General features: G+C 42.1%; 1 protein-coding gene across 1 annotated transcript in view; it reads right to left on the bottom strand.

The window, feature by feature from the left end:
* LOC124615598 (cytochrome P450 6k1-like) overlaps positions 1–18,556 on the bottom strand; it is a 72,810-nt gene that overhangs the window by 23,614 nt on the left and 30,640 nt on the right. The window contains exons 4-5 of the mRNA XM_047143587.1: positions 15,264–15,526; positions 11,070–11,269 (exon numbers count right to left, since the gene is read on the bottom strand). Of these exons, the coding sequence (XP_046999543.1) occupies positions 11,070–11,269; positions 15,264–15,526 (463 nt within the window). The remainder of the gene's footprint in view (positions 1–11,069; positions 11,270–15,263; positions 15,527–18,556) is intronic.

Below are 18,556 nucleotides of genomic sequence, written 5' to 3'. Positions count from 1 at the left end.
ATCAGGAATACAAACTAACCAAACAAAGTTGTCGACGGATTTTCGTTTAAAAAGAACTTTCCAGATAGATCGCAAAAACGAGGTGTGGCCAAATCGTCCAAACTAACAAAGCGTCTAAGAAAATTACAGAGACCAAGAAAACTACGAACATCACGTTTTGTGGTAGGAACAGCATAATTACGAATAGCGTCTAATTTCTCTGGATCAGGAAGAATACCTTCTGTAGAAATAATGTGACCGAGAAATTTCACCTGAGAACGACCAAATTCAGATTTTTCTAAGTTCACTGTGATGCCAACTCGTGCAAAAATACGTAACAATGAATCCAAAATTTTGTTGTGCTCACTCCAGGAATGTTTAGCAATAATAATATCGTCAACATATGAAGTAACATTGTCACGAAGATAAACAGGTAACATTTCGTTTAAACTACGAATAAATGCTGCAATAGGTACAGTAAGTCCAATCGGTAATTTCCAAAGTCACTTTTGGGTACATTAGTCAAATCCGGTTATTGTTCACTTATTCGCTAGATAGATTAATAGTCGAAGAGTTGGTTTGACAGATGCAAAGAATAGTAAAAGAGTAGGCAGCGGTACAGAAAACTAAAAGAGAAATAGCACCACTACAGCTCGGGGCCCTATGCTCGCTACGGCACATATTCACTTAGAGTAGTGAATCCCCTGAGGACGTTAATAGCTGCACATAATTTCTAGTTTGTGACTTAATGGCAACTTTGGCGGAAGTGCGTACGTAAATTGATCTAACCATGCACATGGATGTATGTCATTCTTAGAATTGCGGAAGATCTTAAATTTCCGAACAGTTAAGAAGTGTTTATAGTCAAAGTTTTCGCCTCGTGGCGACAAAGACCTACCGCGTCTGTCCCAGTTTGAATGTCGATTATTGTCAAGTTCGCGCGCCTGGCGCTCTCTTGTCGCATCCCGTAAATGAAATAAATTATTTTCTTCACACCCTTCTGCTAAACTAACACTTGTCAATTTATTTGAGATCATCTCAACTCTTTCCGATGAGTCACTTAATTGTCCTTTCTGTTTATTTATGTCTTCTGTAAATGTCGCGACTCGGGTTTCGGTGTTGTCACATTTAGTAGTTAACTGTTCACACTGTTGCGTTAAGTTATTTATTCTGTCATTTGGTACGGATTCCTCGGTTCCTTCAATTATTTCTTCCTTATCCTTTGCACGTTGTAAATTTAACTCTGAAAAATTCTGTACTATCACGCGATCTTTTTCTTCCTGTTCTCTGTCCTGTTCCTCTTGTCTAATTTCTGTTGAAATTAAGCTATTATTGTGAGCCTTCAAAATCGGTTGTACTTCTTCTCTAATTTCATTATTTGATTCATCATTCGTATTTTTGAAACATGTCCCTATTCGTGAGCATAACCGTGTTGTCATTGCTTCCATCTCAGTTCTAATTTCAGATCGTAACTGTGATCCCACTGCTTTCATCTCGGTTCCAAATGTTTCTATTTGTGAGCCTAACTGTGTTTCCATTGTTTCCATCTTCGAGTTAATTCTTTCTAAACCTGTTTTAATTATTCCTAATTGTGATCCCAAATTTAATATTGCACCCATCAACTGCTCTATCTCTTCTGTCGTTAATCTCGTATTCTGTGAATTTTTCGATTGTGAAAAATTTTGAACTGTTTCCGGACTATTTTCCCGACTTGTTACATTGTTTTCCACTACATTATTCATGACACTGTTTTCCTCTGTTGGCGAGTTCGCCATGTTAACAATTTCGTTATTCTGACTATTCATCATTTTTGCCTGTTTCATTGACCGCGTAATCATTTACAAAACATAAAAAAAAAATTCGTCACTGTTCGAAAATTACACACAATGCCTCCTTATCTCCAACAATACTATTCACATGAAATGTCTCCCTCAGACACGATCAATCGAACAATTGAAATAATTGCACAAAATTGTCAAACGCGTATACAAGGCAATAAAAAAAATTAAATTTTGAAAAATACCATTAGAAGAATGACAATTACCAAATCTACACACTCAATACAGACTACAATCACTAAACTCAAAATTACTACAACAATACTACAGTCTACAATTTTCACAATCAGAAGAATCCAAGGGACGATCCTGGCAGGGTCGCCACGTGCATGGGGGCTTAATTAATTTTTTTTGAAAATACTTTTAAGTTTTAGTATGTCCGATTACGTAAGTCTCGTAATCGGTTGGCCCTGACTAGTATATTTACGCTATCTGACTGCAACAAACAATGTAAGAAAATTTTCGTAAATACAGTTAATTAATTAAGTCCCCCAGCAACTATAAAACCTACAACACCAATAAGCACAAGAGTAACTGTTCTGTATGTGGGAGTGTGACTCAACGTCCACATCTGGCACGGTTCTTTTCCAACAAGACAAGAATTTTTTAAATACCAACTATGCTGACGTGACAAAAGAAATTTAGAAAAACTGTAATTGCGTAAGAAAACCAGAATTCACTCTAATACAAGAACACAAGCCAGATGCTTTGTTGACTGAACCTGTAGTGACGCATTATTTCAGGCACATAATTAATAAAAAAAACATTGTAATTTTTACCTTCATATATTGACGAAATGCACACAATAACATCTGCTATCTCTCCCATCAAATAACTGCATAAAACAAGGAACAACACTTTTTACTACAACATATCCTTCCGATTTCACGACAAGCAGTGCCTGCTACGAACTCCCAACACACACTGTCCTCTCCGATCTCCTAACAAGCACGGACTTTCACGAACTCTCAACAAGCACTGACTGCTACGATCTCTAAACAAGCACTGACTGCTACGAACTTTCAACACGCACTGTCCTCTACGAGCTCTCTGGTAGCACTGACTGCTATGAACTCTCGACAACCACTGACTTCTACGAACCCTAAACAGGCACTGTGGAGGCGGCTTAATAGTACTCTTTGGCGCACTCTCTGGCGCAGTGGCACAGTGTAGCCACCTTTCAATGTGCACTTGATCTGGCATGAAAAGAGTACATAATATTTTAATGTAATTAAAACAAATATGTTAATAATAAGTAAATATTATGCTCTTTAAGAGTGGAATCTAGATAGAACACTTATATAAAAGAGAAAATAGTAATAATAGAAAAAAATCTATGTACAGTCATTTGGCCTTCTGGTGCACAGATATCTGTTCGTCCAGAAGGCAGATTTACTGGTCTATTGCACTATGCACCATTGATGTATAACAAATTTTCTAATTTATAGTTCTGGACTACACTACTATACAACACTACACTACACAGCACTATACTACACACAGTGTACACTATAAACCAGCAGAAGACAGCGAGCATAAACAAACTAGAGTTATAGAGGAGCAGTGAATGGAAACAAGCCCTCTCACAGAGCAGCCAGGTTATATTCATATTTTGCACATCTGCAAATGTAGAACTTGACGCATGGTCTTTGCAGAAACTTGACATGTGGTCATAGGGATCCCCGACTCACACTGCTGTTTTGATGGTCGTAAGAGAACACGTTGATAGAGCAGGATTAGGTTCTTCACTGATACCAAAATAAGAAAACAATGAGCAACGTGCAACACAAAGCATTCCGTAACGGCTACCACGCAATTCCTTGCTCATGTTGGCAGTGTCGTAAACGAGGTTAAAAAAAAAAATAGTTAAAATGGCTCTAAGCATTATGGGACTTAACATCTGAGGTCATCATTTCCCTAGACTTAGAATTACTTAAACCTAACTAACCTAAGGACGTCACACACATCCATGCACGACGCAGGATTCAAACCTGCGACCGTAACAACAGCGCGGTTCCAGACTGAAGCACCTAGAACTGCTCGGTTACAGCAGCCGGGGTAAACAAGGTAGTTCAGGCTTGGCAAGTACCAGCATTTCACGAAACCGAGGGGGGTGAAAGTTACAGAGCAAGTTCCGGCAATATGATGTTGGTTCGCTGCCAGGCGATTTGGACTGTTGCAAGTTTATCAGCTCATCATCTCGGTTTCTTACTGTATGATTTAAAGCCTTTTTTTGTTTTGCTGTCTTTCGAAACAAAGCTGGTTTCATATGATTGTGTTCCTAATTACGACGTAGTGTGTGTGTGTGTGTGTGTGTGTGTGTGTGTGTGTGTGTGTGTGTGAGTTGGACTCTGACTTGTGTCGTGAATGTGTTGCTCATAATCTGCTTGATTTTTGCTTCCGTCTGTAATACTGCGTGGTATAAATGATTCCATGTTTGTTTTTGTCTTACAACATTTAAATGCGCTGTAAGTACCAGTACATTATTCATGTTCTACTCTATTATAGTTTGCATCCATTTGTCGTACTTTCTCACATTTAATGAACTCCATGTGAGGGCTATTGACAGAAATGGTACTCAACCGTATTACATCTTGTCACGGAATGAATATGTGTTTCTGCATTGAATGGTGTTACTTCTTGCCACTGATTGTGAGTACGCTTTGTGGTATTAGTGACAGAAGCCATCGTGCCAGGTACTATTATGCACAAAAAATATAATACATGGAGCGCATATCTGTACATGAGATTGTGTGGTATAGTGTGAACTTATTTCCACTGTACTGAATGCTACTGCATTTAGTAAACTCTAGTTATTCAGAATCCACTAGTAGATACAATGATGAAAGCATGAGAGTGTGTATTATTTGCTTTTAAATTTTCATTGGAGTGGGAGGATGAGTATACTGCACTGATTTTTGCTAAAATGTATTGTCTGTAGTACCTGAGTACCTGTTAATAATGTGTGAACACGTTTGCATAACTACTGCTTCATTTTTAGCATTTGCAGATAGGGAATCGTTTTATCCATACAATATTAGAGACGCATGCAAAACTAGCAGAATACGAGGTATATATTGACAGTGCCATTCAAAGAGTGCTACACGAACAAGAGGGTAATAAGGAGCAGATTACGGTGAAACCACTTTCTGTGTCATGACATTTCAGATAATTTTTAAATTTTGAAATGTGCTAAGGTGGAATTATTTCTCCTTCATAATAGCTACATAGTCGAAATTACAGTACTGAGTTTCACAAATAAATTATTTAATAGTCAAGAGGTGATTAAGATTTCTTGAATGTAGTGAGGTCACAAAAACCTTTCAGTTTACAGGTGCGCACTTCCCTTCTAGACTATGAGGTCCAGCCGTGAAGTATAAATGAAGAATATTGTCATCTGATCGCGTATTTCGGATTAAAAATATTTTCCACGCCATATTTTCTCGAACTCCAAGCTTACTGCCATGCCACTAGGAGTGCTGCTGTCGTTCTCTGTGCCTCTACAGGCTTTGCAGCTCTCATATTTTAGTGTTTTGTAACGGAACCAAAATTACAAAAACACTTGCCACCTAAAACTGGCTCGTTAAAGTGTCCGCATCATTCCAAATTTTGAACTTTAGCTAGCAGACAAACGTAAGCATTCCTTTGTCCTAAGATGCTAAGTCCCACGACTGAGTCCTGTGTTGGATTACGCAGCATGTATCTTCACTGGCCACAATCGGTGTGACCAGAGCACCGAGCGCACTGATATATCGTTGCGTTCGTGTACTTTTCATTTTGTACCCACATTGTCGGGTACATTATCTTGATAAGCTGGGCTACATTAAATGATTTTGCAGTACAAGTAATCGACAACAGAGTGGATTTTCGGTATTTATGGACAGAAAATAAAGCTATTTCAAACTACCTGTGATAAAATAGTCCACCTGGACGCAATTCGCTGTGAAATAGAAGTTATTACGTAATTTCGCATTTTCGCATATTTATTCGCATTTACCGCAAATTGCGAATTTTTCGGGCCTCTAAGAGTTACTGACTCAACTAATGCTGACATAGTCCACTGCGTATGCAAAACGCATTATGTTATGCCCACCCTACATGCTTCTTACGTTGAAGATTTCCAGATAAAAGGGCAGGTATAAAATTCTTTTCCTTTTCCACTACAGATCCCAAGACGTGCGGCATATTTGTGGCGGGAAATTCAGAAAATTATGACTGGCAACAGTAGAGCAAATACATGATAAATTACTTCGTTTATCTCGCTGAATAGCAAGAGTGAACAATGTTTCCTCATTAAATGTCGTGACGATTTCCTGTCATAACCGTGCTGATCACGCCTAGCACTCAGTCTCTAACACAACGTCGTCACGAGACGTTAATCCTGTCCTTCCTTTCTCGTGGGTCATTTTCCCACTGGAAAATCACTACTGTATATTTTGTGGTGTCACCGCCAGACACCACACTTGCTAGGTGGTAGCCTTTAAATCGGCCGCGGTCCGTTTGTATACGTCGGACCCGCGTGTCGCCACTATCAGTGATTGCAGACCGAGCGCCGCCACACGGCAGGTCTAGAGAGACTTCCTAGCACTCGCCCCAGTTGTACAGCCGACTTTGCTAAGCGATGGTTCACTTACAAATTACGCTCTCATTTGCCGAGACGATAGTTAGCATAGCCTTCAGCTACGTCATTTGCTACGACCTAGCAAGGCGCCATTATCATTTGCTATTTATCTTGTGATGCATGTACCGTCAGACAGATGTTCACCAACTATGGATTAAAGTTAAGTATTCAAGAAGCTACGTACTTTACTTGCTAGTCTCAATTACTTTACCTGTTCCAGACCTCACGCCAGTCTGCGTGAGCTTAAACGCATGCCTTTCGGCTTCACCTCCTAGTGGCTTGGCTGTCTTGCCAAGTCACAACATATTTTGCGTAAGTATTTCAGTGTCCGCAGCCAGAACAAAGCTGAGGATGAATTGTAGCTTACATGGCATTTATTTGACTCAGTGACCTGCTTATTTTGAGCCAAAAATATTTGTTAAATGTCTTGTACAATTAAAGTGTTCAAAAGTGTGTGAATTCCTACGGGACCAAACTGGTGAGGTTATCGGTCCCTAGACTTACACATTACGTAAACTAACTTATGCTAATAACGACCCACACACCCATGCCCGAGGGAGGACTCGAACCTCCGGCGGGAGGAGCCGCGCAGTCCGTGACATAGCGCCTCTAACCGCGCAGCCACTCCGCGTGGCTGGTACAATTAATTTGTGCTTAAATGTAAGGAGAAAAAGTGAGATTTAATTAAAGCTTAGTAAAAGTCCTGTCCATAAATTGTTAAATTCGTCAGATTGGACACTACTGCTTCTATATTACTTTTGCACTGAAAAATGATGTACTCTAGGAAGATGAAAGTAGCCGTATGCATCGAAGCGTCATTAAGAGGGTCTGAAGGAAGATTGCATCATACAGGTACATATAGAGGAAAAGACGAATACTACTTCCGATATGGATTAACAGTGCTTCAGTGACTATAGTTTGTGTAACACTTAAATCTGCAAACATATTCCTCAAGCCTCCATCGGTACATGGCGGAGAGTACCTAATCACTCCCTATCCTGTTCACCTCACAGACGGAGTCTATATGCTGCTGTACGAGTCCTGATTTCACTCATCTTGTCTTTGCAGTCAATATGCGACATGCATGTTGGTGACCATAGGATTGTTTTTCAGTCAGCGGCAAATGGCGAATCTCTAGTCAATGGCGTTATGCGGAGAGAACTTCTTATTTCCTCCAGGGATTCCCATTTTAACTCACAGAGTAATTCCATAATACTCGTGTCTTGCTCGAGCCTACCAGTAACAAATATAGCAGCACGATTTTTATATTGTTTCGATGCCTTCCTTTAAACCGACCCGGTGCGGGTCTCAAACACTTGAGCAATACTTGATAATGGGTCCAACAAGTGTTCAATACGTCGACTCCTTCGTGGATGAGCTACACTTTCATGAAATTCTCCGAATGAACACAGATCGATTACCCACCTTCTTACAACCGATCATACGTGTACGTTCAATTTCATATTCATTTGCAATGTCACGCCTTAATATCAGATCGACACGACAATGTCAAGGAGCACACCAGAAATATTGTATTCTAACGCGACAGGATTGTGTTTCCTACTCTTCTTTTCCTTGTGCCTTTGTCCCGCACTTGCACAGGGTCGGCATGGTTATGGTTTGATTTAGTAAGGGGTGACCGGATACCCTTCCTGTCGCCACCGCGGTGGATGAGATGATGTGGAAGACAACACAACGCGATGACGAGGATGAGGACAACACAACATCCAGTCCCTGAGCGGAGAAAAATCCCCGACCCTGCCGGGAATCGAACCCGAGCCCCTGTGCGCGGCATTCCGTCGCGCTGACCACTCAGCTACCGGAGCGGACTTTTCCTACTCATCCTCATTGACTAAGATTTTTCCACTTTCAGAGCAAGTTTCCATTCACCGTAGAACACAAAAATTCTCTCCAACCCTTCCTGTATCTTGCACTGACTCAACGATGGCACTTTCCCATACACTGAAGCGTCATCAGCAAACAATTGCAGATTGCTATTCATACTACCCGTAGGATCATTTACGTGTATGGAGAACAAGAGCTGTCCTATCACAATAAGGACATTACGTCACAATGATTGATTTTATCCGGCTGTGCACGAAAATGCGATATTTCAGGGCGTCATATCTCCCATTCTGTTGATCACTAAGACAATTTAAATATAACAGACTCCCTCCAGCCCAGGCAAATTGAACTAATTGGACGGTTCTGTCGCATTAGGTGTGATCTAGGGTTAACCTTAGGCAGCTTATAAAAGCTCTATTTCTTCACGGGCGGTTTCTGAGAAAACCCCAGAAGACCATGATTTTTGGTTACGAAAAACCATTAGTTGCGAAGATGGCCGCTTCTGTAATTTCTGTTCATGGCATATCGTCGACATTCTTTCCATATGTTCTTCAGATCATATTCTATGGGAACTTCGAAACTGTTTTCGATATCATTACCCGTTACCAAGGTCCAGAGGTTCAAAATTACCTTACCAAAGCGCATAAAAAATGAACGTAATATCCGTCTGAGAAGTAAATGTAGTTTTAACTGGCGCAGAGGGCAAGGGTTCTAGGATCATTGCAAGAGTTCTGAGATCACACAATCATTTAGTCTGCAGTTCTTCACGAATAAGACTTTATAGGTTAACGTAAGCGATTTTGTTACCCTTATATTATTCATACTGATATGCTTTTTAAGTGTCGAAGTACATAAACTCTCAAAATTTTACTGACCTACAGAATTAATTTTATATGAATAGCACATCTTCCTGTAACAGTGAAGAAAATAGAATCCGCCAGAAAAATGTTTCAGTCTTAGCACAAAAAGACGAATATGTACCTCTTTAAAAGACTCTGAATTAAAAGTGGGGAATCAGCTGCCTCAGTCCTGCAAACGTATTCACGATTTTTTGGGGTAAAAGAGAGTAACATAGAGAGACAGTGATGGTGGAAGGGAGAGGAGACAGTGCCAGTGGGAGAGAGAGTGAGAGAGAGAAAGAGAGAGAGAGAGAGAGAGAGAGGACAGTGATGGTGAAAAGAGAAAGTAGCAGTGAAAGGGAAAGAGAGATGGATGAAGACAATAGCAGTGGGAGCCAAAGAGAGGAGAAATATTGATGGTCAATGGGAGGCACTGGTAGTAAAAAATAAAGAAAGATGGAGGAGGATGGAGAAAGAAACAGTGGGAACAAAGGAGAGAGGAGACAGTGGAAATGAAAAATACAGATGAATGGAGACCATACATAGGCTCAGGGGATCTGACCCTCCCAGACCGGCAAGCTTCAACACGTAGGTATAGCGGAGGGCGAATCCTGCCCTGCTATTTTAAACACAAGTTGGACCCCCAAAATTTGTGAGCTGCCAAGGTATGGTGAAGGAGTGGAAGTAAAGAAAGATAAGAAGAGACAGTCTATGCAATGGCAGTGGGATATACTTAAACAATGAGAGACGCATACAGAGTGGTCCATTGATCGTGACTGGGCCATTATTTATTGCATTAATGTGGTATTTACAGGTAATCACGCTGTAACAGCATGCGTTCTCAGAAATGATAAGTTCACAAAGGTACCTGTATCACATTGGAACAACCGAAATAAAATGTTCAAACGTACCTACGTTCTGTACTTTAATTAAAAAAATCTACCTGTTACCAACTGTTCGTCTAAAATTGTGACCCATATGTTTGTGACTATAACAGCGCCATCTATCACAAAGTGAAAAAAGTGGTCCAACTAAAACGTTTGTATTCCTTTACGTACTACACGAATATGTAATAAAAAATGGGGGTTCCTATTTAAAAAAACGCAGTTGATATCTGTTTGACTATGGCAGCGCCATCTAGCGGGCCAACCATAGCGCCATCTGGTTTCCCCATTCAAGCTAGACGAGTTTCGTTCTTTGTAGTTTTTTCGTTTGATTTTTATTTCGTGAGATATTTGGCCCGGTCACTATTACCCTGTATAGATGGTGGCAATTAGAGGGAACTGCTGAATATCAAGGCTTAACTACAAAGAGAGACTGGATAAATCAGAATGTTCTGTATTCAAAGAGTGCAAATATGTTCACATGCCAAAATTTGTGGTGAGAAAGGCTGAATAAGGATCGAGGCAACCAGTTGCTCACTTTTCTGTCAGAGTCTTTAAAGAAAAACATATTCCCCTTTTTTTGGTGCGACAGAAGCATTTTTGCTCTGGTAACTCACAGCTCGTGCTTCACATTGTGTAGATACGCATGTTATAATCCAGAAGAAAGTATTTTTGCACTACTGTACGTTATATATTTGGTTACACTCAAAGTCAAGAACAGAAATGTAGTAACACAAAGCAATTAAGCTAGTAGACAGCATTTTCTAGTGGTGCTTATCCAAGTACACGTTACCAGCATGTGGTACATTCGTAAACACAAGAGATAATGGGTTCAAACTAATTCTTACTAAAGTGAGTGACAGCACTTTCTTCCACCGACCCCCTCACATACACCACAGAAACACAACTTACAAACCATAGAACATGTAATCTGAGATTATATGATACGTAGGCGCACAAAGAACATGATATTCCTACACGATGGCTTTGTGCCATTTGGAAGACAGGACACTGTGAGTGTAGCTAAACACCAGCAAGAACAAGAAGAGAAAGAGTGACTTACTGTCAGGAGTGCCAACACCATTCTGATGCCCGTTCTCCATTGTCTCTCCTTTGTCAGGGTCGACATATCCCTTGTTTTTGAGCTGAATGAGGAGGTCCATGAAATCTTTCCTGCTGTAGTTGTTCTTCTCTCTGTAAGCGACAGTGTCTGCGACCATCTGCTGAAAATATCTGCTGACGTCTGTCGTTCCTCCTTTGACCCTACAAAAAAGATAATAATTATTTAATATTAACGCAACGACTCCTAAAAGCAGTTCCCCCTTTCTACTGTGAAAGACGATTACTTGTCTAACATATCCAAAATATTGTATGTAGCGGCACATGATAGATGGTGCTGTTCCAGAAAAAATGAAGCTCCTATCAGGTTGTGATCCACAAGGAGTGTGCAAACAACATGCGATGCTGACTGGTCCTAAGACGAAAATGGATGCATTCCGAATTTTCGGCCGCGAGACTGATCATGGCTGAAGCAGCGTTCCTAACTCATTCTATGCTCGACGCACGTCTTGCATTAGTGGTGGATGCCAGGCGGCTATCGGCGCGGCGCTACAGTAGCGGTGAGATGGTCCATGACAACCATTGGTGTACTTTTCTCGAAAAACTGTCAGCATCTCAAAGAATGTGGAGCGCCTACGATCGTGAGCTTCTGGCAGTATATGAAGCAATCTAGGCGAAGAGCAAGTGCTCAAGATGTTCACGTACCATAAATCGTTGACTTTTGCTTTCAACAGCTGTTCTCCACACCAATTGAACTATCTAGAGTTCGTACCTTAGTTCAGTACTGACATCAAGTACATTTCATGCGTCAACAGCGCGACGAGTTCAATCGACTTTTCTGCTCTGGCCCGAGCACAAAAAGAAGACTAGGAACTCCGAACGACGCTCGTCAACGACGACGTGACACTATAACAGTTGCAGCTCGTCAACATTCTGGGAGAAGATGTCAAGCTCTATTGCAACCTCTCTCGTGGACAACCTCATCTGTTTCTTTTACCAGCTTTCAGAAAATAAACTTTTTACAGCATCCAGAACTTGTGCCATCGAGGAGTATGTCCGGTTTTTCGACTCTTTCCCCAACGTTTTGTGTGAGTTGGCACGGAAAAGCACTGTCGAGGATGGACAAGGACATGTTCACAGTGCCAAAGATGTAGATGGAACAGTACGTTTTTCCCATATAAATCTAGATGCTATGCGACCACTTCCTCCATCGAACAGTCAACGCTACGTTTTCACAATGTTCAATCGTTTTACCCGTTGGCTATGGCCAATGGAAATTGGTACCATTACAGCCGAAACATTAGTCTCTACATTTGCGTCAGCGTGGTTAGCTGTGGACGGCAGTTTGAATAGGACCTGTTCGCGCAGCTTGGCAGATTTGCGGCTATGTTCCTTGAAGGCGGAATTCATGTGCTATGGAAACAGATGGACTTCGTCTCTTCCAATGGTTCTGCTTGATCTACAAACAGCTTATAAGCCCGATATTGATTCTTCGGCTGCGGTGTTGGCCTACGGAGAGACCTTGCGTCTTCCTGGCTAATTCGTCAACGCAGGTACACTGCAAACTCCCTCGCAAGACCAGACGGATTTCTTATGTCGATTGCAGAACCACGTCGCGCGCATCCATCCTCCAAAAGCTTCTGTCACGGGACGCCACTTTGTTACATGCATAAGGACCTAGATCACTGCTCGCATGTCATGCTCCTCACCGGCGGCGTAAAACCACCCTTACAATCTCTGTACACTGGCTCGTACCGTGTGTTACGGAGAAATGCGCAGACAATGGGTACCACCGCCACAGATGTCCATAGAACACCCAGCGACGCGGACAGCTCGCTGGAAAACTCAGCTGGAAAAGTCAGAATTCATCTCATATTCTTCATCTGCCTGAAGAAATGAGTAGTCATAAAAATAAATAAAAATAAAATATCACATGGCGTGTGATAATGGTGGGAGACACCATCATTGGGTTAGACTAAATCATCGGACCAATGTAGCAGCAGCCTTTAACACCAGCATTGGTTCATGCTCAGGGCTTGATAATTCTCCAGTTACACTTAGAGTTCATGGTTCAATGTTTGTTTTAACGTTGTTAGCAAATACCCTATTGAATAAGCATTCATGCATCCTGTGACCGATTTTGCAGGCAATACTTGAAACCCCAAAACACTCCTTCTGCTGCATGTCGGGCAATGCGAAATCAACGAGGCCTCAGAAAACGAATGACAAAGCTCTCTGTCCGATCTTTCCATCGAGGTGATGGACAGAAATAGCTTAACCACCGTGTGATTTTAGCCTGAAAGAAGTTGGTGGAGCTAAGCGACTTATCACATATTTTCCACAGAGAATATCGAGGAGGGAACCCATGAAGCAAAAACACAAATTCACTATAAGGGTGCACGAAACACGGCGGGAGTGAAAGATATATACCCTCCCGATATGTTTGACAAGTATGTACCATTAGCAACCTAGTACAGTTTGTTGCTTTATACTAAGAATGACTTGTAGATTCTCATGTTTCTTACAGGCTGAGATATCCCATAACACGTTTGACGTCATAATTTTCGGCGTGGCCATTTCTGTCGTCTGAAAATGACAGATTTACTCTCCAGCGCCATTACTGAAACTTTGGATCATTACATGGAGACACTCCATACATAGTGAGGCCATTGCGGTGAGGTAGTGCGAGATTGTATGACTTAAATTTTCCAACATGTCCAGCACCTCCACATTAAGTGCACATCTTCATCTACATTTACATCCATACACCGCAAGCCACCTGACGGTGTGTGGCGGAAGGTGCTTTGAATATCTCTATATTGTTCGTGGAAAGAAAGATTGTCGGTATGCCTCTGTGTGGGCTGTAATCTCCCTGGTTTTATCCTCATGGTCTCTTCGCGAGGTATACGTAGGAGGGAGGAATATACCGCTTGACACCTCGGTGAAGGTATGTTCTCGAAACTTCAACAAAAGCCCGTACCGAGCTACAGAGCGTGTCTCCTGCAGAGTCTTCCACTGGAGTTTATCTATCATCTCTGTAACGCTATCGCGATTACTAAATGATCCTGTAACGAAGCGCGCTGCTCTCTGTTGGATCTTCTCTAGCTCTTCTATCAACCCTATCTGGTACGGATCCCACACTGCTGAGCAGTATTCAAGCAGTGGGCGAACAAGTGTACTGTAACCTACTTCCTTTGTTTTCGGATTGCATTTCGTTAGGATTCTTCCAATGAATCTCAGTCTGGCATCTGCTTTACCGACGATCAGCTTTATATGATCATTCCATTTTAAACCACTCCTAATGCCTACTCCCAGACAATTTATGGAATTAACTGCTTCCAGTCGCTGACCTGCTGTATTGTAGCTAAATGATAAAGGATCTGTCTTTCTATGTATTCGCAGCACATTACACTTGTGTACATTGAGATTCAATTGCCATTCCCTGCACCATGCGTCAATTCGTTGCAGATCCTCCTGCATTTCAGAACAATTTTCCATTGTTACAACCTCTCGGTATGCTACAGCATCATCCGCAAAAAGCCTCAGTGAACTTCCGATGTTATCCACAAGGTCATTTATGTATATTGTAAGTAGCAACGGTCCTACGATACTCCACTGCGGCACACCTGAAATCACTCTTGCTTCGGAAGACTTCTCTCCATTGAGAATGACATGCTGCGTTCTGTTATCTAGGAACTCTTCAATCCAATCACTCAATTGGTCTCATAGTCCATATGCGCTTACTTTGTTCATCGGTAAGGGCTCTCTGAAAGTTCCTAGGTTGGAGAAAACTTTAAAATCCAGGTATGGGGAAGAAAGCATGCGGAAGTTCCTGTTCAAGGATCTGAAAAGCAGAATCAGTAGCAAGACAGCGGCCGTAAGCCAAGTTAGTGAAACGCAGAATGTTTTCTGTAACATAAATGCCCTATTGGGGTTTCAACATTCCGTCGACGAAGAGGCTCGGATTATAGGAGGACTGGGAACTAATTCAGAGGTGTCATTCTCAAGGAAGCATTCCAGCATTTGCCGAAAGCGACGTGTAGAACTCCCAGAAATTAAATTTGGAAGACTGAGCGGACACTTAAATACCGCTCTCTGCAGCGTGAATACAGCGTCTCACTCACTCTACCATGAGGATCTCCCATTCCCCTTACATCAAATGGATCTATTTACAGGAATTAAGTGTTGCAGGTCTCACCTTAGGTAGTTCATTAACGTTGGACTGAGGAAGGTCAGAAGGAAACCGATGGCCGTACGCGCAGAAGGCTCAAAGATCTTGCGTCCCCACTGTCGGAACTCGTGGTCAGGATTCCGCTGGCAGTTGCACTCTTGGCCGAAGGCGACGGAGGAGATGACGTCAGTGGTGAAGCGCGCAATCAGCTCGCGAACCTCCACCGACTCCCCGTGGTCCACCATCTTCCCCACTACGTCGGCCATCTCGCGCCCGCAGTCCTGGATCGTCTGTCACAGAAATACGTACCACGTCACTACCAGCGTCCGTAGCAGAACAGCACGCTTCAGAGAACTAGCACAGCGTAAGGTTATGAACATGTTTGCAAATCTATTCATTCAAAAAATGTATCTTCAGTGTGCTGTTCACGTAGTTGAAATACAGGGTGTCCAGAAAAGGACTCCCTGATTTCAAAATTAAATTCTCGAAAACAAAGATCGATAGAAGAATGCAGTAAACGGTATGTCTATTGTGAAATCTGTAAGAAGTTTATACAGCAGTTTGAAATAATAGTTACAAAAGCTGCTAACAGATGGCGCTGTAGGCTGTACAGCTCATATCAGCATACATAAATGAAATAATCGTATGAAAACAATCTTTGCAAAGAATCACATCACAATGTTTTCAAAATGTTCACCATTGGCACTACAGAGGTGGCGCAAACGAAGAATGAAATTCGCCATCACATTTCGTAGTGTCTCAACCGAAATGGATTCACATGTCACAGAGATCGCCAATTCAAGCTCGTCCAGCGTGGCGGGATGCTTCGGGTAGACCATGTCTTTCACTGTGCCCCACAAAAAAAAGTCACAGGGAGTCAAATCCGGCGAATATGGAGGCCAATCCATGCCTGCACCAGTAAATTTGGGATATTCCAAAGCAATGACTTGATTCCCGAAGTATTCCTCAAGAAAGCGAAACACTTGATCGGTCCGATGTGGTCGGGCTCCATCTTGCATAAACCATTCAGTACCTGGTCGATCCTCTAACGCTTGCTGTGTGGCGACAAATTGTTCCAAAATTGCAAAGTAACGCGCACCAGTGACCGTTTCTCAAATGAAAAAAGGCCAATAATGCCTCTTCTGCATACTGCAGCCCACACAGTAGCTTTAGGGGAATACAGGGGTTTCGCTTCACACCAATATGGCTTTTCGGAACCACAAAATCGCCAGTTCTGCTTATTCACGTATCCATTCAGGTGGAAGTGTGCTTCATCTGTAAACCAGATGCAGCGAACATAAAATCCTTCACTATCAATCATTGTGAGCATCTGATTAGCAAAGGCAACCCTTTGTTGCACAGCTTGTACGGGTATGGCCTGGTGTGTTTGAATTTTGAATGGAAACATGTGTAGGCTCTTTCTCAGTACGGATGACATTGGATTTCGCTGAATAATTCCAGAAACTGTGGCGATATTTTCAGGCGTAACTGCGGTTTGCTTGCGGCCAACATGCCCCACTAGATCATCAGTTACACTGCCTGTTCGTAGAAATTTTGCGAAGAGCGTACGAATGGTTTTCGCATCGGGTCCTTTTGGAACATTAAATCGTGCTTGAAAACTTCGCCTTGTTGCCGTAGGACTCTCTTCTAACCTGTGGTACTCTAGCAATAGAAAAACGCGTTGTTCAATGGAGTACATGGTTTTAATCTCTTCCTTCGGTACGCTAACCTCCTTTCACGTTTCAATAGTGGAACTGATCGCTCTGGGCTTCGGATCACTATTTATACTAGGCATTACGTATGGCGATTACAGCGCCATCTATTAGCAGCTTTTGTAACTATTATTTCAAACTGCTGTATAAACTTCTTACAGCTTTCACGCCGCGTGGGATTAGCCGAGCGGTCTAAGGCGCTATAGTCATGGCCTGTGCGGCTGGTCCCGGCGGAGGTTCGAGTCCTCCCTCGGGCATGGGTGTGCGTGTTTGTCCTTAGGATAATTTAAGTTAAGTAGTGTGTAAGCTTAGGGACTGATGACCTTAGCAGTTAAGTCCCATAAGATTTCACATACATTTGAACATTTTGAACAGCTTTCACAATAAACATACGGTTTACTGCATTCCTCTATCGATCTTTGTTTTCGAGATATTTAATTTTGAAATCAGGGAGTCCTTTTCTGGACACCCTGTACATAACCAACACGGATCCAGAAAATATTGTTCCCATGAAGTAATGAGTGCTGTCGACAAAAGATCTCAGATCGATTCCATATTCCTAGATTTCCAGAAGACTTTTGATACTGCTCCTCACAAGCGACTATTAATCAAATTGCCTGCATGTGGAGTATCGTCTCAGTTGTGTGACTGGATTCGTGATTTCCTGTCAGAGAGGTTCGTAGTGATGGATGATAAATCATCGAATAGAACAGAAGTGATATCTGGCGTTCCACAAGGTAGTGCTATTCCTGATTTACATAAATGATGTAGGTGATAATCTGAGCAGCCCCCATAGATTGTTTGCAGATTATGCTGTAATTTACCGTCTAGTAAAATCATCAGACGATCAATTCCAATTACAAAATGATCTAGAGAGAATTTCTGTATGGTGCGAAAAGTGGCAAATGGCACTAAACAAAGAAAAGTGCGAGGTCATTCACATGGGAACTAAAAGAAAATTTTGGGTATACGATAAATTGCACGAATCTAAGGGCTGTCAATTCGAGCCGGCCGCTGTGGCCGAGCGGTTCTAGGCGCTTCAGTCCAGAACCGCGCTGCTGCTACTGTCGCAGGTTCCAATCCTGCCTCGGGAATGGATGTGAGTGATGTCCTTAGTCAGTTAGGTTTAAGTAGATCTAAGTCTAGGGGACTGTTGACCTCAGGTGTTAAGTCCCATAGTGCTTAGTGCCATTTGAACCATTTGTCAATTCGACTAAATACCTAGGAATTACACAATTACGGGCAACTTAAACTGGAAAGACCACGCAGATAATATTGTGGGGAAGGCGAAACAAAGACTGCGCTTTGTTGGCAGAACATTTAGAAGATGCGACAAACCCACTAAAGAAACAGCCTACATTACACTTGTTCGTCCTCTGCTGGAATACTGCTGCGCTGTGTGGAATCCTTACCTGGTAGGACTGACGGAGGACATCGAATTAGTGCAAAGAAGGGCAGCTCGTTTCGTGTTAACGCGCAATAGGGGTGAGAGTGTCACTGGTATGGTACGCGAGTTGGGTTGTAAGTCACTGAAACAAAGGCGGTTTTCTTTGCGGCGAAATCTATTTACGAAATTTCTGTCACCAACTTTCTCTTCCGAATGCGAAA

The sequence above is a fragment of the Schistocerca americana genome, chromosome 5, assembly GCF_021461395.2.
Source record: "Schistocerca americana isolate TAMUIC-IGC-003095 chromosome 5, iqSchAmer2.1, whole genome shotgun sequence".
NCBI lineage: Eukaryota > Metazoa > Arthropoda > Insecta > Orthoptera > Acrididae > Schistocerca > Schistocerca americana.
The sequence above is the reverse complement of the archived record's forward strand: the minus strand, read 5'-3'. Positions and strand labels throughout refer to the sequence as shown.